Genomic DNA, 27,713 nt, shown 5'->3' with positions numbered 1-27,713 from the left:
TAATAACGCAAAAACACAAGTGGGGCTGAAAGACCGACATCTGCTGACGCAGTAGAACGTCCTAACACTGTTTTAATTTTATGGTCATTTATTTAAGTTAATAAATCTACTATAAATTTAAAGAACACAAGAAAATAAGATGACACAAATCCATACACGCTTTTTTTTCTAATTACAAGTGATAAAATCTAAAGGCTCACTGTGTTAACATTTATTGTACTTAAATTTGATCCTAATAAGATTTAATTTAATTTGAATTTTAGAACAGTGGCAGCTGGAACACCTAAAACAGATGCAGGATAATTTTTTTTATAATCTAAATAAAAATGCTGTTTTAAACGTGGGCTATTGTTATTTACATGCAATATTTGTTAATTTAATTTAAATGGGGTTTGGTCTCCGGAATGTTGAGCATCAGGATCCTCTTCTTTACTTTCCTGCGTAGAATCAGCGCTTAATCGCACGCATTAAGTTTTGTAAATTCGTTTAATGTTTAATAGTAAATAATGACCCCCGTTGCGCTGTACCACCGCTCGGAAAACCTTATGAAATACAAGTTTAGGACAATTATGATGATCTGCCACGGCGTGCGCGTGTGATGGGTGTACGCCCAAATCTACTATAACTACTCCCTCACTCCGTAGGCTCCCTGAATAGGCGGCAAAGGGACGGGAGCCGCCTATTTGTGCCGGCTGGCGATAATTAACGTTAATATGATCTCGGGCTTGCTCCGCATTATAAAAGCAAGGCGCGGAGGTTTGTCTGAGGTCTGGGAAGTACGTGATGTAATGGAGAATATAAAAGAAGCATGTCAGTGGGGAGATGTGACGCGGCCCAGGCGCTTTAAACAAGGGCACTAGAATTCCGCCCTTTGATCTCTGCGCTGAGGACAGCGCGAGAAAGAGCTGCGCGAGCTCCTGCGGCATCTACACTCCCGCACCGTGCCCGCCCTCGCAGCCCCGCTGCCGAAGAGGAAAAGTGTGGTTAGGTTTTTGCGTCAGCGAGAACTCGCGCCGGCCATCGACAGCGGGAGAAGCGCCGTCACGAGGGAGCGTGCAGGAGCGCTGCCTCCGCGTGCTCAGTTCTGCCACTCGCACCAACACTTAGCATCAGCTGTGTGCCCGCATGCCAGTGTGGCACAGCCCCCGGAACTGCACATGCACAATCTTTATCCCTTTCTTTCCATTCTCCCTCCTTCAACACTTTCCTTCCCCATTTTACCTAAATAAATTACCCTTTTCCCGTAAGACCTCGCCTCGTGTCCGTGCTTTATGGTGCCGCCCGTGCAACATGGGTCGAATCCGTTACAGATCATAACAGTCTACTGCATTTCATTCTTATAATAATGCACAAACACAAGCGGGGCTGAATGACCAACATCAGCTGACGCAGTAGAACGTCCTGACAATGTTATAATTTTTATGGTCATTTATTTTAGTTAATAAATCTACTATAAATTTAAAGAACACAAGATATAAGACGACACAAAACCCTACACGCGTCTTTTCTAATTACACGTGATAAAATTTAAAGGCTCACTGTGTTAACATTTATTTTGTTTAAATTTGATCCTAATAAGATTTAATTTAATTTAAATTCTACATTTGTATCGTCATTTTAGTTCTGTGATTATAAATTTGTTTAACTACAATGTTTTACTTGATTTTATCCGCTACTACGTGCTGTTCTAAAACTCTGTGTCTCATTAATCCAGCGGAGGATGAACTAAGGCATGAGGCGTCAGCCTGTAGTTATATAGCGCCACTCAACGGTAAAAGCCAGCAAACGCACAAAGCCAAACGGTACCGCCGAGCACGGCGACGGTAGGACCTACATTCCGATTGATTAACCACTGTACCTGCAGACTGACAGAAATGTGTATTGAATTCCTGAATAAATGTTCTTTTAATAAAGTACCAGTATCTGTCTCACAGCTCCAGAGCTCCCAGTCACTGTATGTGTGGAGTTTCACATGTTCTCCTCTTGTCTGTGTAGGTTTACTCAGCCTTGGATGGTTGTTCCAATGGACAGGTAGGTGGATTGTCTAATATAACTTGTCTCTGTGTGTAATGGACTGGCGTCACATCCAGGCTGTAGTTAGGGATTTTATTTTTTTATTAACTGTTCATTCATACTGATGCGTTTAGTGAAAGCCTGAAATTAAATCAGGACCTGAATTAAAAAAAAAAAAATAATTTCATCCCTCCCCCCCCCCCCCCATATTCCCTATAATTGTATTTATTTATTATTATTTAGTTTTATATACAATTATGATGACGTCATTAATATATCATACTGGTCACAGTGTAGTTATTATTTTAAAACAACAGTATCCAACTGTGTCTAGGTATTTTTGTCATTAACTTTTCATATAAATCTACAGATGGTACTCAGCCAAAATAATGATTTTACCGGCGCAGCTCCTGCAGCAATGTCATTAGGGGTGTGCGTTTCCTGACCTTACCGCTAAGTGGCGCTTTAACTATAGACTATAGACTTAGTTCATTCTCTCAAAGATTAATGAGCCGCAGCTCACGTGGTAGCAGATAAATAAAAGTGAAACATTTAAACGAATTTACAATTACAGTACAAAAACTACAGTACTAATTTAGAATTTACATTAAATGTATATCGAATTTAAGCAAAGTAAATATTAACACAGTGAGCCTTTAAATTTTATTATATGTAGCGTAGCCAGAAAACAGACTCTGGGTGTACAGTTGTGGCCAAAAGTTTTGAGAATTAGATAAATATTGGAAATTGGAAAAGTTCTTGCTTATGTTTTTTATAATAGCAATTTGCATATACGCCAGAATGTTATGAAGAGTGATTAGATAAATTGCATAGTCCATAGCCATGAAAATTAACTTAATCCCAAAAAACCTTTCCACTGCATTTCATTGCTGTCATTAAAGGACCTGCTGAGATCATTTCAGTAATCGTCTGGTTAACTCAGGTGAGAATGTTGACGAGCACAAGGCTGGAGATCATTATGTCAGGCTGGTTGGGTTAGAATGGCAGACTTGACATGTTAAAAGGAGGGGGATGCTTTAAATCATTGTTCTTCCATTGTTAACCATGGTGACCTGCAAAGAAACGCGTGCAGCCATCAATGCGTTGCATAAAAATGGCTTCACAGGCAAGGATATTGTGGCTACTAAGATTGCACCTAAATCAACAATTTATAGGATCATCAGGAACTTTAAGGAAAGAGGTTCAATTCTTGTTAAGAAGGCTTCAGGGTGTTCAAGAATGTCCAGCAAGCGCCAGGATCGTCTCCTAAAGAGGATTCAGCTGCGAGATCGGAGTGCCACCAGTGCAGAGCTTGCTCAGGAATGGCAGCAGGCAGGTGTGAGCACATCTGCACGCACAGTGAGGCGAAGACTTTTGGAAGATGGCCTGGTGTCAAGAAGGGCAGCAAAGAAGCCACTTCTCTCCAAAAAAAAAACATCAGTCACAGATTGAACTTCTGCAGAAAGTATGGTGACTGGGCTGCTGAGGACTGGGGCAAAGTCATATTCTCTGATGAAGCCTCTTTCCGATTGTTTGGGGCATCTGGAAAAAGGCTTGTCCGGAGAAGAAAAGGTAAGCGCTATCATCAGTCCTGTGTCATGCCAACAGTAAAGCATCCTGAGACCATTCATGTGTGGGGTTGCTTCTCATCCAAGGGAGTGGGCTTACTCACAATTTTGCCCAAAAACACACCCATGAATAAAGAATGGTACCAAAACACCTTCCAACAACAACTTCTTCCAACAATCCAACAACAGTTTGGTGAAGAACAATGCATTTTCCAGCACAATGGAGCACCGTGCCATAAGGCAAAAGTGATAAATAAGTGGCTCTGGGACCAAAACGTTGAAATTTTGGGTCCATGGCCTGGAAACTCCCCAGATCTTAATCCCATTGAAAACTTGTGGTCAAACAAAAACCCACTAATTCTGACAAACTCCAAGAAGTGATTATAAAAGAATGGGTTGCTATCAGTCAGGATTTGGCCCAGAAGTTGATTGAGAGCCCAGTCGAATTGCAGAGGTCTTGAAAAAGAAGGGCCAACACTGCAAATACTGAGTCTTTGCATAAATGTCATGTAATTGTCGATAAAAGCCTTTAAAACGTATGAAATACTTGTAATTATATTTCAGTACATCACAGAAACAACTGAAACAAAGATCTAAAAGCAGTTTAGCAGCAAACTTTGTGAAAACTAATATTTGTGTCATTCTCAAAACATTTGGCCACGACTGTATATCAGAAAAAGTGTGTCAAAGTTATTGTGAGACAAATGTGCAAAAACTATATAATAAAACTTTATAAGCTACATAAACTCTATAAGACTTTATAAGATTCGCTGTTTTGTATCGGTTTTGGTGAATTTAAGTGCGTCAGAAAATAAACTGAAACTCTGTGTGTATATGCCGTGAAAAAAAAAAATTATGTGTAGAAACGAAATGTCTGCTTTTATTTAAACTAATGAAAAACAAATTTCAGATCATGTAATTTGTATGAAACGTGAATTATTGGCGCATCCACTGCTGGGGAGATGACGATAATTAATTATTAAAATAATCAGAGTCAGTCTTCTTGCTGTTTTTCCCGACGCATTCATGATCATTAGTCTACTTCTGCCGGTGCGCTCTGGAAATCTTTATGTTGGCGCTGATTAGACTACGTAGGAAATTAAAGAGGAGGATCACGATGTCGGCTCAACATCCCGAGCCCAAACATTGTAATTATTTAATTTTTTTTTTTTACTTTTTTTTTTTTTTTTTTTAATCAACAAATATTGTAAGTAAGCAACAATAGCCCACGTTTAGAAAGGCATTTTTATATAGACAATTAAAAATAATCCTGCATCTATTTTTAACTTTTCATACAAATCTATGAAGTTACAAAAAGGATTAAAAAAAAAAAAACTTATTCAGACGTTTTACCAACATTAAAAAGTCAGTCACAACTTATCATGAAAATGTTACTCTGTTTATTATAAGTAAAATAAAGTCGCGGCTAAATTAAGAATTCAGTTAAAATGAGTAAAGAGTGAATATAAATCTCTAAAGGACTGTCTGTAATGTTATACAGTGAATTCTATGGAAACAGACCAGAATCCCTATCACCCAGCGGTGTCTCCATGAAGAGTGCGAGGTCTATGGAGCCTCCTGAGAATTTTAGTGGTGGAGTTTCATCACCTCTACACAGGTAACGTCTCCTCACTGTTAATGTCACTGTTAAAGTCACAGTTACAGGGGAATTCTGGGATAAACCTTAAAATTAATATTTTATTATCGTGGTATGTAATACTCTGTTCTACAGAACTTTACCCCGTACTGTCTGTTTTAACAGAATTTATAATTTTATGTAATTTTGTTGTTTTCACTCAAACACTATGAAACCCTGGATGCAGTAATACAGAGACTTGAATTCTGTAATATTCTGTTATTATAAATAAAAAATATTTGTTGAATATTTGGTCTAGACAACCACAGTGCCATATCAGGAAGACACAGTAGATGGCGCTATAATCATTTCAGAGGGGTGATGAACATCAAATAGACCTACAGGACCTGTTATATCCCCCTCCTGCTTTTCCAGGTCTCTTATACCCAGCAATATTAAATGTTATCCTGTAGTCTATGATGTGACACAGCGATGAGTCCTGCAGAACTTCTGCATCAGATGAACTCTTTCAGACACGCCTCATGAGTTTTCCATTATTATAGCACTGACCTGTACAGTTATCAACACTCATGTAGTGTTACAGCATCAATAGCAGCAGTAATGTTAGGTGAGGTATTTTTATAATACTGTAACAGTATTTAGTGATGATACGATGCTTTAACTTAAATAACTAGTGTAATTATTGAGCAGTAATTGAAAAAAATAACAGGAAATTAACAGACATGAGAATCACCAGTGATGTGTCAGATACAATATTATCACCAGTCAGGTGACTATTCCAAACTGATTGTTCCAATTTTAAAACCTTTAAACCTTTTTTTTTTTTTTAAAGGTGTGCTGTGTAAATCCAATACTTTAGCTATTAATAATAAAACTCTGCACGTCTCTGATGTGAGATTGGAAAGTGGAGACATGGTGGAAATATTTGTAAATCATACAGACAGATAGTGAAAGGACCTTCAGACTGAGAGAAAGGTGTATTGATTTACTGTCTGCTTGGAATGTTTAGAAATCTTTTTAGAAAGTTTCTTTATAAATGTCTAAAACGCTTTAAAAAAAAATTGCCTCTTTAGAACACATGACTTTTTTATTCAGAGTGATGGGTTTATGCCATACCAGCTATACAGTAAATAACTGGAATTAAAACAGTATCCAACCGTGTCTGATATTTTAGTGATTCACTTTTCATAGGAAAATATGAAATCAGTACATATGAGTAATTATTTATTCAGAGGTTTAACTATCAATAAAAATACTAGCAGTCACAACTTAGCATGAACATGTTAAACTCTGACTCAGTGACATGTTAGACTTGTGTAAAATTACTTTCTTGTTAAATTAAGAAATTAGTTACAATTTGTATATTATTACAATACCCAGGTGTCGATTTCGATTTTAAATGTATTTATTAATAATATTTTATAATATTTTAAGTTGATATTAAGACATTTCATATTATCACTGGCACGCCCGATTCATCTCCATCATAAAACTTGTTTAGTTTTACACATCATGTTAAAATTTGAGATCATTTGAGCAAGAATTGGCTTTGGTGACCCAAAAGAGACAATCTGGCGGAGTACAGTTTTTTGTTTGTTTGTTTGTTTTATATATATTAAAATATATGGACACATCAAAGTCTCCAAAAGTTTCCAGTAACACAAGAAAAAGTCGCTAGTCGCTTTTTAAAAAATGTCGCTAGAGGGATCTGAATACTCGCTAAATATAGCGAAGTAAAGTCACCAAGTTGGCGACACTGTTTAAATAACTAGTGTCAGGGCCAGTTCTAGACAGGCAGAAATATGAAGGGGGCATCATGTGTACACATCATGTTCGAGCACAGTTTTTCCCCCTGTGCTTATAGTAACAGTATTATCCTTGCTGAATTGTGTTGTTAGCTGCATCAGAAGCCTGGAGAAGTGGAATGCACTTTGTCAGGTCTCTACCTTCAGACCTGTCCAACTTGGGTGTCCCACTTGAAGACTAAAGTCCTGCTGGTATAGATCTTAAGGTCACTGAGGCACGCAAACCCCCTGACCACAATAAGGTGGCAATCCCTCAGGGGGAAACTGAAAAATAAAAATTAAATAAATAAAACAAAATAAAATAAAATATCCTTAATCCAGATTTTATCAATCAACGACATAACATTTATCTTAGCTGGATGGTCTAATTCTCAAAAACGTTTAACCTAAAGTAAGACTTAACACATTATAACTAGAATATTTACAAAACTGAAAGGTTGTCTTAGAATAATAAAAAAAAAACAAAGTTAAAGCAGATGGGCTATAGAACAGATCATATTATGTTTTTTTTTTTTTTTATATATTTTTTATATTTCAAATTTTTTGTTATTTTTTAATAGTAAATGAACAGCTCTTTTCTCTCCAATCCACTCTACAATGATGTTTACCGAGGGCTCAGGGACGTGTGTGTGTGTGTGTGTGTGTGTGTGTGTGTGTGTGTGTGCGCGCGTGTGTGTGCGTGTGCTGCAGCCTGTGAATGAATACCCACAGCAGAGGGACAGAGACATGAGGGAAATCTAATACCGTATTGAGTAGTGTCCCTTTTTCGGCGGATTTTTCCGCTACTGCAGATCATTTTATCAGCTTGTAATATATTCATTCTGTGAGTATATTAACATGTCCTTTCTCAACATTTTCAAAATTGTGTTTTGAGCGGGCAAGACATTTATTTGAGTGGGCGCTGCCCCCTCTTGCTCCTGTGTAGAGCCGGCCTCGACTAGTGTACTTGTTCAGTGATAATTTTGACGTTGAAGACAAATTAAGCATGTGTCTTATAAACTTCTACTACAGCTATTAATGTTATGAATAATAATAATAATAATAATTATAAAGAAAATATAATTATAATTAAGACAGGAAAATGAAACCCTTATTTAAATATTTGAAGTCATACAGACAGATAATGAAAGTACCTGCAGACTGACAGAAATGTGTATTGAATTCCTAAATAAATGTTCTTTTAATAAAGTACCAGTATCTGTCTCACAGCTCCAGAGCTCCCAGTCACTGTATGTGTGGTGTTTCACATGTTCTCCTCTTGTCTGTGTAGGTTTACTCAGCCTTGGATGGTTGTACCCATGGACAGGTAGGTGGATTGTCTAATATAACTTGTCTCTGTGTGTAATGGACTGGCGTCACATCCAGGCTGTAGTTAGGGATTTTATTTTTTTATTAACTGTTCATTCATACTGATGCGTTTAGTGAAAGCCTGAAATTAAATCAGGACCTGAATTAAAAAAATAATAATAATTTCATCCCTCCCCCCCCCCCCATATTCCCTATAATTGTATTTATTTATTATTATTTAGTTTTATATACAATTATGATGACGTCATTAATATATCATACTGGTCACAGTGTAGTTATTATTTTAAAACAACAGTATCCAACTGTGTCTAGGTATTTTTGTCATTAACTTTTCATATAAATCTACAGATGGTACTCAGCCAAAATAATGATTTTACCGCCGCAGCTCCTGCAGCAATGTCATTAGGGGTGTGCGTTTCCTGACCTTACCGCTAAGTGGCGCTTTAACTATAGACTATAGACTTAGTTCATTCTCTCAAAGATTAATGAGCCGCAGCTCACGTGGTAGCAGATAAATAAAAGTGAAACATTTAAACGAATTTACAATCACAGTACAAAAACTACAGTACTAATTTAGAATTTACATTAAATGTATATCGAATTTAAGCAAAGTAAATATTAACACAGTGAGCCTTTAAATTTTATTATATGTAGCGTAGCCAGAAAACAGACTCTGGGTGTACAGTTGTGGCCAAAAGTTTTGAGAATTAGATAAATATTGGAAATTGGAAAAGTTCTTGCTTATGTTTTTTATAATAGCAATTTGCATATACGCCAGAATGTTATGAAGAGTGATTAGATAAATTGCATAGTCCATAGCCATGAAAATTAACTTAATCCCAAAAAACCTTTCCACTGCATTTCATTGCTGTCATTAAAGGACCTGCTGAGATCATTTCAGTAATCGTCTGGTTAACTCAGGTGAGAATGTTGACGAGCACAAGGCTGGAGATCATTATGTCAGGCTGGTTGGGTTAGAATGGCAGACTTGACATGTTAAAAGGAGGGGGATGCTTTAAATCATTGTTCTTCCATTGTTAACCATGGTGACCTGCAAAGAAACGCGTGCAGCCATCAATGCGTTGCATAAAAATGGCTTCACAGGCAAGGATATTGTGGCTACTAAGATTGCACCTAAATCAACAATTTATAGGATCATCAGGAACTTTAAGGAAAGAGGTTCAATTCTTGTTAAGAAGGCTTCAGGGTGTTCAAGAATGTCCAGCAAGCGCCAGGATCGTCTCCTAAAGAGGATTCAGCTGCGAGATCGGAGTGCCACCAGTGCAGAGCTTGCTCAGGAATGGCAGCAGGCAGGTGTGAGCACATCTGCACGCACAGTGAGGCGAAGACTTTTGGAAGATGGCCTGGTGTCAAGAAGGGCAGCAAAGAAGCCACTTCTCTCCAAAAAAAAACATCAGTCACAGATTGAACTTCTGCAGAAAGTATGGTGACTGGGCTGCTGAGGACTGGGGCAAAGTCATATTCTCTGATGAAGCCTCTTTCCGATTGTTTGGGGCATCTGGAAAAAGGCTTGTCCGGAGAAGAAAAGGTAAGCGCTATCATCAGTCCTGTGTCATGCCAACAGTAAAGCATCCTGAGACCATTCATGTGTGGGGTTGCTTCTCATCCAAGGGAGTGGGCTTACTCACAATTTTGCCCAAAAACACACCCATGAATAAAGAATGGTACCAAAACACCTTCCAACAACAACTTCTTTCAACAATCCAACAACAGTTTGGTGAAGAACAATGCATTTTCCAGCACAATGGAGCACCGTGCCATAAGGCAAAAGTGATAAATAAGTGGCTCTGGGACCAAAACGTTGAAATTTTGGGTCCATGGCCTGGAAACTCCCCAGATCTTAATCCCATTGAAAACTTGTGGTCAAACAAAAACCCACTAATTCTGACAAACTCCAAGAAGTGATTATAAAAGAATGGGTTGCTATCAGTCAGGATTTGGCCCAGAAGTTGATTGAGAGCATGCCCAGTCGAATTGCAGAGGTCTTGAAAAAGAAGGGCCAACACTGCAAATACTGAGTCTTTGCATAAATGTCATGTAATTGTCGATAAAAGCCTTTAAAACGTATGAAATACTTGTAATTATATTTCAGTACATCACAGAAACAACTGAAACAAAGATCTAAAAGCAGTTTAGCAGCAAACTTTGTGAAAACTAATATTTGTGTCATTCTCAAAACATTTGGCCACGACTGTATATCAGAAAAAGTGTGTCAAAGTTATTGTGAGACAAATGTGCAAAAACTATATAATAAAACTTTATAAGCTACATAAACTCTATAAGACTTTATAAGATTCGCTGTTTTGTATCGGTTTTGGTGAATTTAAGTGCGTCAGAAAATAAACTGAAACTCTGTGTGTATATGCCGTGAAAAAAAAAATTATGTGTAGAAACGAAATGTCTGCTTTTATTTAAACTAATGAAAAACAAATTTCAGATCATGTAATTTGTATGAAACGTGAATTATTGGCGCATCCACTGCTGGGGAGATGACGATAATTAATTATTAAAATAATCAGAGTCAGTCTTCTTGCTGTTTTTCCCGACGCATTCATGATCATTAGTCTACTTCTGCCGGTGCGCTCTGGAAATCTTTATGTTGGCGCTGATTAGACTACGTAGGAAATTAAAGAGGAGGATCACGATGTCGGCTCAACATCCCGAGACCAAACATTGTAATTATTTAATTTTTTTTGTTTACTTTTTTTTTTTTTTAATCAACAAATATTGTAAGTAAGCAACAATAGCCCACGTTTAGAAAGGCATTTTTATATAGACAATTAAAAATAATCCTGCATCTATTTTTAACTTTTCATACAAATCTATGAAGTTACAAAAAGGATAAAAAAAAAAAACTTATTCAGACGTTTTACCAACATTAAAAAGTCAGTCACAACTTATCATGAAAATGTTACTCTGTTTATTATAAGTAAAATAAAGTCGCGGCTAAATTAAGAATTCAGTTAAAATGAGTAAAGAGTGAATATAAATCTCTAAAGGACTGTCTGTGATGTTGTACAGTGAATTCTATGGAAACAGACCAGAATCCCCATCACCCAGCGGTGTCTCCATGAAGAGTGATGTGTCTATGGAGCCTCCTGAGAATTTTAGTGGTGGAGTTTCATCACCTCTACACAGGTAACGTCTCCTCACTGTTAATGTCACTGCTAAAGTCACAGTTACAGGGGAATTCTGTACCTAGAAATTTATATTTTATTATCATGGTATGTAATACTCTGTTCTACAGAACTTTTCCCCGTACTGTCTGTTTTAACAGAATTTATAATTGTTTGTAATTTTGTTGTTTTCACTCAAACACTATGAAACTCTGGATGCAGTAATAGAGACTTGAATTCTGTAATATTCTGTTATTATAAATAAAAAATATTTGTGTAATAGTTGGTCTAGAAAACCACAGTGCCATATCAGGAAGACACAGTGGATGGCGCTGTATTACATTTCAGAGGGGTGATGAACATCAAATAGACCTACAGGACCTGTTATATCCCCCTCCTGCTTTTCCAGGTCTCTTATACCCAGCAATATTAAATGTTATCCTGTAGTCTATGATGTGACACAGCGATGAGTCCTGCAGAAGTTCTGCATCAGATGAACTCTTTCAGACACGCCTCATGAGTTTTCCATTATTATAGCACTGACCTGTACAGTTATCAACACTCATGTAGTGTTACAGCATCAATAGCAGCAGTAATGTTAGGTGAGGTATTTTTATAATACTGTAACAGTATTTAGTGATGATACGATGCTTTAACTTAAATAACTAGTGTAATTATTTAACAGTAAATAAAAAAGCAGAAGAAATTAACAGGGATGAGAATCACCAGTGATACATCAGATACAATATTATCACGTCCCTATTCGAAATTGATTTTGTCACAATTTTAAGACCTTTAAATTAGGGGAAAATGTGTTATGTATTTACTCTTGTAAATATAATACTTTAGCTATTAATAATACAAATTAGTACAAATCTGATGTGAGACAGGAAAATGCAAGCAGGGTTTGTTATACAGACAGCTACTTCAGGGTTCACAGTCACTGTATGTGTGGAGTATCGTCCTGGCTGAAGTTCGGGATTTTAGTTGTGGATTTGTCTCTTTTCAAAACACATTAACTGTTTATTCAACCTGATGCCAATGTGTGAATAGTTTAGAGCGCCCCCTGTAGAATCGTAAAGAAGCTAATGAAACACATTTCAGATTATGTAATTCGTATGAAACTGAATTATTGGCGCATTATCATAATGACATGATCACCTTCATCATTACAGCCAAAGTTTATCAAATGAATTATTAAAAAGGTCAGAGTCAGTCTCCTTGCTGTTTTTCTCGACGCATTTATGATCATTAGTCTACTTCTGCCCGTGCACCCTGGAAAACTTTATGCGTGCGGTTGGGCGCTGATTAGACGACGCAGGAAATTAAAGAGGAGGATCACGATGTCGGCTCAACATCCCGAGCCCAAACATTTAAATTATTAATTTTTTTGGTTTGCATTTTTTTTATTTTAATCAACATATATTGTAAGTGAGCAACAATAGCCCACGTTTAGAAAGGCATTTTTATATAGACTATTAAAAATAATCCTGCATCTATTTTTAACTTTTCATACAAATCTATGAAGTTACAAAAAGGATAAAAAGAAAAAAAACTTATTTAGACGTTTTACCAACATTAAAAAGTCAGTCACAACTTATCATGAAAATGTTACTCTGTTCATTATAAGTAAAATAAAGTCGCGGCTAAATTAAGAATTTAGTTAAAATGAGTAAAGAGTGAATATAAATCTCTAAAGGACTGTCTGTAATGTTGTACAGTGAATTCTATGGAAACAGACGAGGATCCCCATCACCCAGCGGTGTCTCCATGAAGAGTGCTGTGTCTATGGAGCCTCCTGAGAATTTTAGTGGTGGAGTTTCATCACCTCTACACAGGTAACGTCTCCTCACTGTTAATGTCACTGTTAAAGTCACAGTTACAGGGGAATTCTGGGATAAACCTTGACATTAATATTTTATTATCATGGTATGTAATACTCTGTTCTACAGAACTTTTCCCCGTACTGTCAGTTTTAACAGAATTTATAATTGTTTGTAATTTTGTTGTTTTCACTCAAACACTATGAAACTCTGGATGCAGTAATAGAGACTTGAATTCTGTAATATTCTGTTATTATAAATAAAAAATATTTGTGCAGTAGTTGGTCTAGAAAACCACAGTGCCATATCAGGAAGACACAATAGATGGCGCTGTATTCTGCACTATTTATCCCCCTCATGCTCTCCTTGTGCTCTTACTGTATACCCGGCGATATTAAACTCTATTCTAATAGACTACGGTGTGATTTAGCTCACGAACATAAAACACTCTATATCTGTTTCATTTTAAACCAGTTTCTCCAAGACACACTTAGTAGTAATTAGGTCGATTATTCTCTAGTGTTTTTGATTTGATTGGTAAGATACAAATTACTATTAAAATTCATCCCAGAAAGTGAATTATTCCTCTGTCTCTCTGATGATCGTCTCCTGGAAACAACTGAAAAAGTTCACTTTAAACTATAAAATCCTTTCAAAGTCTCCATTTGTGATTCTCTGTAAGGGTGAAGCTAATTTCCATTTCCTGGTGAACTTCCCTTTCTCTAAGACCGTGTTGTTACAGCATCAGTAGCAGCAGTATTGAGAGGTGTGTAAAGTGTTTTGATATCAGAGATGAGACCAAACTGACTGTTACAGTTCTCACAGAAACTCAATCATTTCTCTTTCTCTTTGATGACCTAAGATCCATTTTCCTGGTGAACTCCTTCCCTTTGTCTATGACATCATGGTCACCTGGTTGTTGATGTGTTGACAGTTTGCTCTATCAGAGACGTGTCTACATGGAGTGTGTCTCTCACATGAAGCTTTAGTGACTGTAGGATTACACTGGAACAGTCAGTTGGTGATTAATTAGTTAGAAGTGTTTAAAATGACTGAAGTCACTACAGAATAGAAAGTCTCTACTGCTTTAAGAAGAGTTGACATTTCAGTAAGTTTCTGCATCAGATGAACTCTTTCATGTCTCATGTTTATGTTCCATTATTATAGCATCGTCCTGTACCGTCTTCAACTCTCATGTTGTGTTCCACTATTATTAGCAGCAGTATTGATGGGTGTGATCTTTTAATAACTTCTCTATGTGTGATGGACAAGTATCACATCCAGGCTGTAGGTGGAGGTTTTATGTCTTTGGATGTTTCTAACAGTAATCATTTAAAATAGTTTATTTCTATATTTTCAGATTATATTACCTGTTCATTCACAGTCAAGGGTTCGAATCCCATCTTGCCTCTGTGTGTGTGGAGTTTGCATACAATTTAGTGTAATTAACATTTTGTGTGTGTGTGTGTGTGTGTGTGTGTGTGTAGGTGTGTGTGTGTGTGTGTGTGTGTGTGTGTTTGTGTGTCTAGTATGGTGGAAATTAAATCAACAACTCTAGAGATTTCAACTAGTATCACAATAAGAGTAGAGGTCTATTTTAAACAGTGCTGGTCGTCTCCGTTACACACACTGCAGAGGCGTCTGTAAGAGAGAGGTAACTCCCCTCATCTCACAGTGTCTTATATATTCTAACAGAGCAGGTCATAGTGACGTCTCATAAAACACATCAAGACCTTTCCTCTCTGTACATCTTGTTCTTTCTTACATGTCCACATATTCCAAGTCTGCATCTCTAACTGACCCATGATTATGTAGACTTTTAGTCAGACACACAGAGTTGATTTAAAATATTCTATCACACTAGAGTCACTGCAGTCTAGACCAGCTCTTAGCTCCATTTATCCACTGACAGAACGGCAAGCCATAAGCATCTTGTAGAGTTACAGCTTTTAGGACACATTACTCAGATTGTAGTGGAGTAGTTCATTTGTGATGTGAATGGCATCTTATTAACCAGGTTACACATCTAAAGTGGTCTCTACACTGCTGAAACATTTTGGATGCAGATGAACTTTAAAGCAAAGGACTATAAAAGAGAAAGTGGAGTTACTGTGTCTTCTATCAAAGAAGATGCACAAGATAAACAGGGTGTTGAGTCACATCCCACAAAAAAATGTAAAGCGAAAAAGAGCCCAATGTGTTCTCTGAATGTTTGTGTATTTATTGTGGCAAAATTGGGGCTAAAATTGTTGACTATAATGTCTTAGTGATGCCACTTGTCTTTAATTGTTCTCCACATTGTCCACAGTGTTTTACAGCAGGAAATGAACAGATTTCAAAAGTTCATCACAGTCGTGTTGTTGGTTTTGATCTAGCCCTGTGTCTGTGACTTGTTATTAACTACAGAGTGATTATTAACTGTCTCACTGCATCTTTCTGCTTCATCATCCCACAGGAACGACCCAGCTATTAAAGAATTCCGGAAAAAGTTCAAATTAAATCTAATGAAGAAATTTCAGTGTTTGAATGGAGTGATGATGAACCTGGGAACCCAAACACTCCTGAATGAGATCTACACAGAGCTCTACATCACAGAGGGAGACAGTGGAGACGTCAATAAAGAACATGAGGTGAGACAGATCGAGGCAGCATCCAGGAGAACAACAACAGAGGAAACACCAATCAAATGCAATGACATCTTTAAGCCCTTATCTGAACAAGACGAACCCATCAGAACTGTGCTGACAAAGGGAGTCGCTGGCATCGGAAAAACTGTCTCTGTGCAGAAGTTCATTCTGGACTGGGCTGAAGGGAAAACAAATCAGGACGTCCACCTCATATTTCCACTTCCTTTCAGAGAGCTGAATTTGATGAAGGACCAGAAACTGAGTCTGATGGAGCTCCTTCATGTCTTTTTTAAAGAAACGAAAGAAACCGAAATGTACAGTTTGGAAAATGTTCTGTTAATTTTTGACGGATTGGACGAGTGTCGTTTTCCTCTAGATTTCCAGAACACAGTGAGAGTGTGTGATGTAACTGAATCAGTATCAGTGCCTGTGCTGCTGATAAACCTGATCAAAGGGAATCTGCTTCCCTCTGGTCTCATCTGGATCACCTCCCGACCTGCAGCAGCTGATCAAATCCCCTCTGAGTGTGTCCATCGAGTCACAGAGGTACGAGGGTTCAATGACCCACAGAAGGAGGAGTACTTCAGGAAGAGGATCAGTGATCAGAGCCTGGCCAATAACATCATCACACACCTGAAGTCATTAAGAAGCCTCTACATCATGTGCCACATCCCAGTCTTCTGCTGGATTTCAGCCGCTGTTCTAGAGAGAATGTTGTGTGAAGCAGAGAGTGGAGAGATCCCCAAGACTCTGACTCAAATGTACACACACTTCCTCATCATTCAGATAAACATCATAAGAAAAAAGTACTCAAAGAAGCAGGAGAGTGATGAAGAAATGCTTCTTAAACTGGGACAACTGGGTTTTGAGCAGCTGAAGAAAGGGAACCTGATCTTCTATGAGGAAGACCTGAGAGAGTGTGGCATTGATGTGAGAGAAGCAGCAGTGTACTCAGGTGTGTGTACGCAGATCTTCAGAGAGGAGTTTGGGCTTCACAAGAGTAAAGTGTACTGCTTTGTTCATTTGAGTATTCAGGAACACCTCGCAGCTCTGTATGTGCACCTGTGGTTCAGGAAAACCAAGACAAATGCTCTTAAAAAGAAGAAGAAAAAGCAAGTAATTAAAGATTTGGATCTACACAAGTGTGCTGTGGACCAGGCTTTAGGGAGTCAGACTGGACATCTGGATCTTTTCCTTCGCTTTCTTCTGGGTCTCTCACTGAAGTCCAGTCAGGATCTCTTACAGACCTTAGTAACACAGACAGGAAGAAGCTCCCAGAGAACAAAGAAAACAGTTCAGTACATTAAGAAGAAGATCAGTAATGATCTTCCTCCAGAGAAATCCATCAATCTGTTCCACTGTCTGAATGAACTGGGTGATAATTCTCTAGTGGAGGAAATCCAACATTATCTGAAATCTGGAAAACAAAGTGAACTCTCTTCTTCACAGTGGTCTGCTCTAGTGTTTGTGTTACTGACATCAGCAGAGGAGCTGGAAGAGTTTGACCTGAGTAAATATATCAGTGAAGATAAGATAACAGAATCTGTTCTTCTGAAGGTAATGCCTGTGATTGCAGCATCCAGAAAATCAATGTAAGTAAATCTGATTATAATTCTTCTACTGTTAGTATTGGATGGATAGATAGATAGATACAGTAGATAGATAGATAGATAGATAGATAGATAGATAGATAGATAGATAGATAGATAGATAGATAGATATTCGATCCTAATGGAAATTCGAAACATGAGGACAGTAACCAAACAACAGGTTTGTAGATGTAATTTCACACTATATATTTTACAGATAGTCAATAAATACAGTGTAAATGTGAGAGCTGACCAAAGGTACAATGCTTAACTACAAGAATACAGCGATACCTCAGTATAGACATTTTACTTGTTCCGGAGGCGAGTTCTTAAGGTGAAATTTCATATTATGAAACTCTTTTTCCCATAGGAAATAATGTAAATGCAGGTAATCTGTTCCAGTCACACAAAAATATTACCAACAACAATCAAAGCCTAAAAAGAGACATGTACGTAAAGTAAAATATGACATGAATAGACATTAAGTCTCACTTAATCTTAATCTTTGATTCCTCTTGGCACCGGCTGCTTTAAAAACCAAACTGAAAGCGGCTCTGTTTTCCTCTTGATCTCATCCTTGTAACATGTAGTCATTCCTCATCTCCCCTTTATTTTATCTCCACACGCACACACACACACACACACTCACACACACACTCACACACACTTACCCATACACAGCGCACCATTCACTTTTGTGAACTGGATCTGGATGAACTGGATGGTTTTAAAATAATAAAAATGTCCAGGATGAGACAGGGGTAGCTGCAGCTCGGAGTAATGGGCGTATTGAAAGGTTGGAGCGTGCCGAAAGGTAGGGGGCGTGCCGAAAGCTCTTCATGATTGGTTGCACAAGTTGCCTGTTTAAAGGCTATGTTACGATCTCTATCGGAATCATAACAGGCTAATATTAAACGCTATTGTTCTTTCTAATGTGTTTAAGTAATGCAGCCAACATAATCTTTCATATTACAATCCCATTCTTTTCCTGTAAAATATCGATATTACAAATATTCCTTTCTAAACATTCTACTGCGTTGCCACGGGTTACTAACGTCATCCTCGCGCGTTTGAGCCATGGTCGTGGCTAAAAGGGATATATAGCTCCGACCGAGATGTTATGTGCTAAAATGCCCCCCTGCCATGGATTGCCCCCCCCCCCCACATAATCGCTATCAAATATTGTATTAGAATATAAATTCATAGGTTAATGGTTTACAAATTACAAATAACATGAGACAATAAAATAAAATAAGCAATATAAAAATAAATATGTTGTATATGAAAAAATAGATTTTTTTTTCATATACTGTACATGTATACTTTTGGATTGTTTATTTTATAATAAAAATAGTTTACTCTAATTTTTCATCATGAAGAATATTTATTTTTATTGTATATAAATGCTTATTTGTATATTCATGACAAAGCCCTTAAAAATAAATGTGCCACAAAATAAACATTATACAAGAATTTGTATTCATGGTCTTGACGGCTGTCACGTAACTAGGGTTTATTATAATCTTAATATCATATTTGAAAATAATAAACCTATGAATTTATGTTCTACTATAATATTTGATAGCGATTATGTATGGGGGGGCAATCCATGGCAGGGGGGCATTTTAGCGCATAACACCGGAAACTAACAATGAAATGAATTGTTATACCTATTGGATCATTATTCTGTAATACAAAAAGTTTTATTGTTGTACAGTGAGAGAAAAAAAAACCGTTAGATTGATGTGCGCATGCCCAATAGAGCTCGAGCTGTATTCCTTCTAGCCTCAACTGTATTAAACCCATAATCAAAATCAAATTACAATTATTTAAAGAATATAGTACCACAAGCTGTTCATAAAATTTTTAATGTAATTTTAATATTTTTGGAATACTATTAACTGTGTATTGGTTAAACAAGACCAAAAAAAGTTACAGAATTAGTCATTCAGAATGTTTTGAACTGACAGTTGTTTTTCTGTAGTTTTACTAAAACTGCATAAAAACTAAAAACATTCCCGTTTATACTGTTTTGTTCACCGTTTTTTTATACTGTTTTATATTGCTTCTTATGATGTCACTTTAATCAACTAAAATAAGCCCACTTGCACTATTCTTATTGCACTGTTCCATTTTTCACCATATCAGCCTTCTGTGTTGTAAACTGTCCCTTTTGGCAGAACAGTAACTCAATTATCTTACCTCTGTTGTTCTCCAAGTTCTCCAGTGTTATTTAAGGTTTTTTTTTTAGGGTATTAAAAAGTTTGCAGTGTTATTTGTAACAAGGGTTGAGAGAAATGTAATTTCAATTCTCTATATGTATGCACTGTACATGTAGCAGAATTGACAATAACATTGACTTTGACATTGCCTGATAAGGACAAATATTAGATTAGATTAGATTCAACGTTATTGTCATTACACATGTACAAGTACAAGGCAACGAAATGCAGTTTAGGTCTAACCAGAAGTGCAATTAGCAGAAAGTGCAGGATAAAGGTATAAAGTCTTAGTACACTTAAGAGGGATATGTGCAGGGAGAAGCTATGGGTAACTATTACAGAAGGATATTATACAGATTGCTGGTAACTATACTTATAAATTTACACTGGATGGGCCATATATACAGGTTGTTATTAACTGTAGTCAGAAATTTGCAAATGGATATGAAGATAATGTGCAGGATATTATGTAAGTATAGTATACATATTGCAAGTAACTATAATTATAAATTTACAGTGGGTGGTCAATATATACAAGTTGTTATTAACTGTAGACAGGAATTTACAAATAGATATGAGCGTAATGAAAAATGTATAATGTAATAGTTCATAAAACCCCACAATAAAGAGGAGGATGGGTACAGTTTAGTAACCTTTGAAGTGGCCCTTATTCAGTAAACAGTAAACAGACACAATTTTAGCCAATAAAACATTTTATTTAGAGGCAGAGCTGGTCCATTTAAGAGCGTACTCCACCCAACCTGTACACTTAATCTGCTCATTCATTCAATTATTTACGCTGTAGTAGCAGTCCATGGAACAGAATCCTTCAAACTCTCGGTCAGAATAAAATGACGAGACCTAAAACATTAACGAGGCCTAAAAACATCTGTAGCGCAAAACGGACACCGATACAAACTGCCAACCCTTACTTCGAGTGAAAACCTGTCCGTGTTTCATCTCACAGTAATATGTGTCTGTCGACAACAATTAAACGACCAATTAATTGACAAAAATAAAGAAAATACTTATTTATATTGACTAACCACACCAAGCCTTACCACCACCATGTTCTTCCACGCTAAACTAAAGGTACTTACATATAAATAAGATTACCGCTGATTGGCCAACGCAGAAGCTTCATTCACCAATAAGAAACCTTTCGGCACGCCCCTACCTTTCGACACGCCCCCTACCTTTTGACACGCCCCCTACCCTTCGGCACCATTGGCCAACGCAAAAGCTCCATTCACCCACCAGTTTCTTTTGACATGCCCTCTACCCTTCGGCACGCCCAGACTTTTCGGCACGCCTTATTGCTCCAGCCTGCAGTTATCCCTACTTGTCCAGGATTGAGTGGGGAGGGACACAGATGATCTTATACTCAGAGACACATTTATGACATGAATATGGCCGTGAAAAAACTCACATTCAGGATCGAACAGTGCAGACAGGAACCAGTGCACGATGGAAAAAGGGTGTTATGTTTGTAAAAGCCGACTCTTACACCCTACACACAGTCATACATCTCTGTGTTACACTCGAAAAGCAGCTCCAGTTTAACTGAAGACACAAGTGAACATCACACACCTGCATTTCCACACACACACACACACACACACACACACACACACACACACACACACACACCCTGTGACACCCTTGTACACAGTCACAGGTGCAGACAGAGACTTATCGTGTGTCCATCCACTTTAAACATCAGCTGGAGCAAAAAACAATCTTTAAAACACACACATTCTCTGTCTGAGTCAGTGTTGCCAACTATTTTCAACGGAAAGTAGCTAAAGTCTGCTCGAAAAGTCGCCAAATGTCGCTAGATGACGTCATGCGTATATTTGCATATTGATTCAATTCAATTCAATTCAATTTTATTTGTATAGCGCTTTTAGCAATTTTCATTGCCGCAAAGCAGCTTTACATAGTCAAAAGAATTATTTATGTTTGTATGAAATGTGAATTTGTATGAATCAAAATGGTCAGTTTGTCCCTGGTGAGCAAGCCGAGGGCGACAGTGGCAAGGAAAAACTCCCTGAGATGGTAATAGGAAGAAACCTTGAGAGGAACCAGACTCAACAGGGAACCCATCCTCATTTGGGTGAAACAGAAAGCAGTAAATGATCTGCATTAATACAGTGTGTAGGGTGGGAGGCAGTTCAGCTATAATAGCTGATGTTAATTGATGTTAATATGGAGTCCAGGTAGTTACTGAAGACCCAGGTAGACTTGTAAGAAGTTCCAGTCATGAACTATCGAACTGTCAAGTCCCCAGAGAAACAGTTGCCAACACCAGTCAAGGCCAGAACCATTTTCTAGGTGGAGAGAATCATTCCCAGACACCAGACGCATCCCAGAGAGACACACGGGGCATCCATGTGACGAGATCTTCAGCCAGAAGCGGGGCACCAGGATGGGTCAGACAGGTCCGGAGGGCAGAGGGAGTCTGGATCACTGGCAGCTCAGGAACGACATGTGTAGCTCGACAGAGAGAGAGAGAAAGAGTGAAAGGGGGGACAGGAGGAGAGAGGAAAAAGAAAGAGGGGGGGGGAAAGAGAAGAAGAGGAGAGATGGCAGTTAGGTATGGTCACAGTCACACAATGTATAATGTGAATGTATATTAACTGTAGAGTGCAAGCAGAGACTCCGGCAGAACTAACTATGACAGCATAACTAAAAGGGAGAGCCAGAAGGAAACACAAACATGAGGGCTTCCTGACATGTAAAGCAAACAATCACCTCACCGTCAGCAAACCTGAGTGATCAATGAAAGTGAGGAAGACAGCATCCAAACATACCAGTTCACCATAATACTCTACGTCCATGAGTCCCCCAGATCTGCTCCTTTACCTATGGCAAATCTATTTATAAAAATGCTTGGCTAAATAAATAGGTTTTTAGCCTGGACTTAAACACTGAGACTGTGTCTGAGTCCCGAACACTATTTGGAAGACTATTCCATAACTTTGGGGCTTTGTAAGAAAAAGCTCTGCCTCCAGCTGTATTTTTCATAATACGCGGTACTGACAAGCAGCCTGCATCCTTTGATCGAAGTAGGCGTGGCGGATCGTAAGACACTAGCAGTTCGCTCAGGTACTGCGGCGCGAGACCATTTAATGCTTTATATGTCAAGAGTAGTATTTTAAAATCAATGCGAAATTTCACAGGGAGCCAATGGAGTGAAGATAAGATAGGGGTGATGTGCTCATATCTTCTGGTTCTGGTGAGGACTCTCGCTGCTGCATTCTGGACTAGCTGAAGCTTATTTATGCATCTAGCTGAACAACCAGACAGTAAGGCATTACAATAGTCCAACCTAGAGGTGATAAAAGCATGAACTAGTTTTTCTGCGTCGTTTAGCGACAATAAATTTCTTATTCTGGCAATATTTCTGAGGTGAAAGAATGCTATCCTGGTAATATTATCTACATGTGCTTCAAATGAAAGGCTGGAATCAATAATCACACCAAGGTCTTTCACTGTTGCATTTGATGGAACAGAAAGGCCATCTAAAGTTACGGTGTGATCTAAAATTTTACTCCTAGCTGTATGCGGTCCTATGACTAGAACTTCTGTCTTATCCGGATTTAGCAGAAGGAAGTTAATTAGCATCCAATTTCTTATGTCCTGCACACATTGCTCAATTTTAGTAAGCTGTTTTTTCTCATCAGGTTTTGCTGAGACATATAACTGTGTATCGTCAGCATAACAATGAAAACTAATACCATGCTTACGGATTATGTTGCCCAGAGGAAGCATGTAAAGGGAAAAAAGCAGTGGACCTAAAACTGAACCCTGCGGAACGCCAAACTCCACTAGAGAACATGCAGAATAATCACCATTTAAGTCTACATACTGATAACGATGGGTCAGATAGGATCTGAGCCAGGAGAGGGCTGTACCCTTAATTCCCACTACATTTTCTAATCTGTGAAGAAGAATAGCGTGATCAACAGTGTCAAAAGCTGCACTGAGGTCAAGTAATACAAGCATAGTTACACAACCCTGATCAGAGGCCAATAGAATGTCATTTACTACTTTAACGAGCGCTGTCTCTGTACTGTGATGAGGCCTAAATCCTGACTGATACAGTTCATGTATGCCATTTCTATGTATATATGAGCATAGCTGCTCCGCTACTATCTTTTCCAGGATCTTAGAGATAAAGGGGAGGTTTGATATTGGTCTGTAACTGGACAGCTGACAGGGGTCGAGGTCAGGTTTCTTAATTATTGGTTTGATAACTGCTAATTTAAAAGATTTTGGAACATATCCAATGCTGAGTGAAGAATTAATTATTCTCAACAGGGGTTCTATAATTGCTGGTACTATCTGTTTAAGAAAATGTGTCGGTACAGGATCTAATATACAGGTTGATGAATTTGAAGAAGAGATGAGTGAAATTAGTTCATTCTCTTCAAGGGGAGTAAAGTATTCTAGGTTCCGGTCTGACATGGCTAGATTAACATCTGCATCAATTACATTGTTCGGTTTCAAAACCTCAATTTTATGCCTAATATTTACAATTTTATTATTAAAAAAGTTCATGAAGTCCTCACTATTGCATGATGTTGTTGTGGAGATTTCTGCAGTGGTCTTATTTGTGGTTAATTTGGCTACAGCATTAAATAAGAATCTAGGATTATTTTTGTTATTTTCTATAAGAGTGGAGAGATATGTTGATCTAGCTACACTAAGAGCTTTTCTATAGTTCAGGATGCTCTCCTTCCATGCTATTCGAAATACTAGTAATTTAGTTTGACGCCATTTACGTTCTAATTTCCGAGCGGTCTGTTTTAAAGTGCGCGTGTGATCGTTATACCAGGGAGCAAGTTTTTTATCTCTAATAATTTTTCTTTTGACTGGAGCTACATTATCTAGGGTATAGCGAAATGTCGACTCTAAATATTCAGTCGCCTGATCGAGTTCTGTGGGGTCAGACGGTGATCTAATCGAAGTTGGGAACTCTGGGAGATTACTGATAAAACTCTGTTTGGTAGTTGAAGTGAATGTACGTTTCATACGGTAGCGCGGCGCTGTGTGTACATTATTATTGTGACACACTTGAATTGAGACAAGATAGTGATCTGAGATAACTTCAGATAGTGGTATTGTGAATAAATTTCTTATACTTAATCCAAATAATATTATTAAATCTAAAGTGTGACCTGCTTTATGAGTGGGTCCTACTACACACTGATTTACTCCTACCAAGTTCAGTATAGACATAAATGCTGTTCTCAGAGGGTCTTCTGGGTTTTCAAAATGAATATTAAAATCTCCAGCAATTAACACTTTGTCTACAGAAACGACTAGGTTTGAGAGGAAATCTGCAAATTCACTAAGAAATTCCGAGTACGGCCCTGGAGGTCTGTAAATGACAATTAGCGGGATCGACTGAGCTGACTTAATATAGTTAAATACACTTATGTTACTATAAAGAATTTCAAATGAATTAAATTTGTGTCCGTGTTTTTGTACAATAGTCAAATTATCATTGTGAATAACTGCGACGCCTCCTCCTCTACCAGTTAACCGAGGCTGGTGTATGTAGCTGTATCCAGGAGGACTAGCTTCATTTAGAGCTACATACTCGTCCTGTTTAATCCAGGTTTCTGTTAAACAGAGTATATTAATCTCCTGATCTGTGATAATTTCATTAACTATAACTGCTTTAGATGCGAGAGATCTAATATTTAACAGTCCTAGCTTCAGATCAGAGGTGCCGGCTGCGCATTCAGTCTGATCCAGGTTTGTGGTCTTTATGCTAATTAAATTACTAAAACAGACTTTCTGAGTCTTTCTAAATTTGATTTTAGCTCGGGGAACAGACACAGTCTCAATAGAGTGAACCCTGAGTGACGACTCTATGCAGCTAGCAGACGGTTGGTTTAGCCTGTCTGTCTGCTCCCTGGCCTGGGCTCTGGATTGTCACCGATTAACTAGGCCTTTTCCAAGACTATGAGCTATACTACAAGAAATGAGAGCAGCACCTTCCCGAGTGGGATGGACACCGTCCCGCCCTAACAGGCCAGCTTTGCCCTCAAAGGTCTTCCAATTATCAATGAAGCCCACGTTGTTTTCGGAGCACCACCTGGACATCCAGCGGTTCAGCGACCATAACCTGCTGTAAGTTATGTCACCACGTCTCATTGGGATAGGACCAGAGCATACTACTCCATCGGACATCGCCTTCGCTAATTTAAACACCTCTATAAAGTTATTCTTGCTAACCTCTGACTGACGAAGGCGTATATATTGATGACGTAATTACGTCGTGTTTGCATTTTGCGTGTTTTCCCTAATCCTTCCTCATGTGTCCAATATAATTATGAACTTAAGCTTTGTAACAGTGAGTAATATAAGTGCATCGGAAGAAAAAATAAATAAATAAGAAAAAAAAGAAAATGGTCAAATTAAATAGTTTTATTTCAAGCAAAAGAGAAGCAGGTAAGTGATAGGTCCGTTGCAACACCGATCAGGGCAGACACAGGGAGATGAGTAACTGTACCGGGAAAGCAAGACCTCGTGCTTACAGGACAGTATTGGCGACATTTGGAAACTTGCTAAGGTTTGTCCAAAAGTTGCTAGATTTGTCACTAGGCGCTTTAAAAAAAAAAAAAAAAAAAAAGTCGTCAAGGCGGGATCACTTAACGGCGGATTTGCGCATGGGCAGTCAAGACTCGTATGAGTGAGCATCTCCTGCAGTAACTGCAGCGGGGGGGGGGGGGGGGTGGGGGGCGGCGGCGGCAGCTGCTGTGGCAAGTTGAGAAGAGTCAGTACAGACACATCAGAGTCTCCAAAAGTCTCCAGTAACACAAGAAAAAGTCGCCAGATTTGTCGCTAGTCGCTTTTTAAAAAAAATGTCGCTAGAGGGATTTGAAAAGTCGCTAAATATAGCGACAAAGTCGCTAAGTTGGCAACACTGGCTGTGGCAAGTTGAGAAGAGTCAGTACAGACACATCAGAGTCTCCAAAAGTCTCCAGTAACACAAGAAAAAGTCACCAGATTTGTCGCTAGTCGCTTTTTAAAAAAAATGTCGCTAGAGGGATTTGAAAAGTCGCTAAATATAGCGACAAAGTCGCTAAGTTGGCAACACTGGTCTGAGTCAGTGTTGTTCTGAGGAAAAGCTAAACTCCTCCCACTTTCCAGAACATTCTGTAGAGCGCAACATCTTCCAAACGCTCAGAAAACTCAATCTGTGTGTGTGTGTGTGTGTGTGTGTGTGTCTGTGTGTGTGTGTGTGTGTGTCTGTGTGTGTGTCTGTGTGTGTGTGAGCAGGGACGTGCACAGACATTTTGAGGGGCAGGGGCTCAAGTGAAATAAAGGGCACTTCTCATAATTACGTATTTTTTTTCTTTTTTTAAACAAAAAAGTATATATATTAACGCAACACTGACTTCCTTTTTAAAAAAAATTATTAAAAAAGTTAATTTTATCTTCTTCAAACTCATGCAATTGTTTAAAGTCTAACACTTTCAACATCTGAGTTATCTGTTCTCTCTTGGGATTTGCTTCTGGTAACTGGTTGTAACCATGCATTTAGTGATTTGCTACTCTTGGCTGTTTCTTGGCGCTCCTTCTCCTTCCTTTTCTGTATCCTCTCTTTTTTTGGCATTATGCTGCCAGCCTGGCCCTGCACTGCAAGCATGATTAAAATTAATTGTTTAAATACTTTTTGTTTCACAAGCAAAATAACTTTTTAGCTTTACACAACCAAGCATCAGAATACTGCCTTAATGTTTTAATCAAATACATTAATATTATTATTGTACACATACACAATAACTGATGGTGACTGACATGGACATAGTTTCACGTTTGAGGGAGGACTGTATCACCATCATCAAATAAAACCTTCAAAATCCACATTTAGATGGAGTTTGTTTTAAACCTACTACACTCTAAAAAAAAAAAATTCTGTGGCTTATTAAATATTAAAGAAATATTTAACTTTATTAACTTAACAAAATCTCTGAAAATCTTACTTGATTGTTTGAATTAAACTT

The 27,713-nt window shown here is 38.0% G+C and overlaps 1 protein-coding gene across 1 annotated transcript in view; it reads left to right on the top strand.

Moving 5' to 3' along the window:
• The window catches only part of LOC128534524 (NACHT, LRR and PYD domains-containing protein 12-like), a 149,829-nt gene that overhangs the window by 13,396 nt on the left and 108,720 nt on the right, over positions 1-27,713 (top strand). The window contains exons 3-4 of the mRNA XM_053508978.1: positions 13,150-13,266; positions 15,707-17,470. Coding sequence (XP_053364953.1) covers positions 13,150-13,266; positions 15,707-17,470 — 1,881 coding nt within the window. The remainder of the gene's footprint in view (positions 1-13,149; positions 13,267-15,706; positions 17,471-27,713) is intronic.

Source organism: Clarias gariepinus, chromosome 12 (assembly GCF_024256425.1).
Source record: "Clarias gariepinus isolate MV-2021 ecotype Netherlands chromosome 12, CGAR_prim_01v2, whole genome shotgun sequence".
Lineage (NCBI taxonomy): Eukaryota > Metazoa > Chordata > Actinopteri > Siluriformes > Clariidae > Clarias > Clarias gariepinus.
The sequence above is the reverse complement of the archived record's forward strand: the minus strand, read 5'-3'. Positions and strand labels throughout refer to the sequence as shown.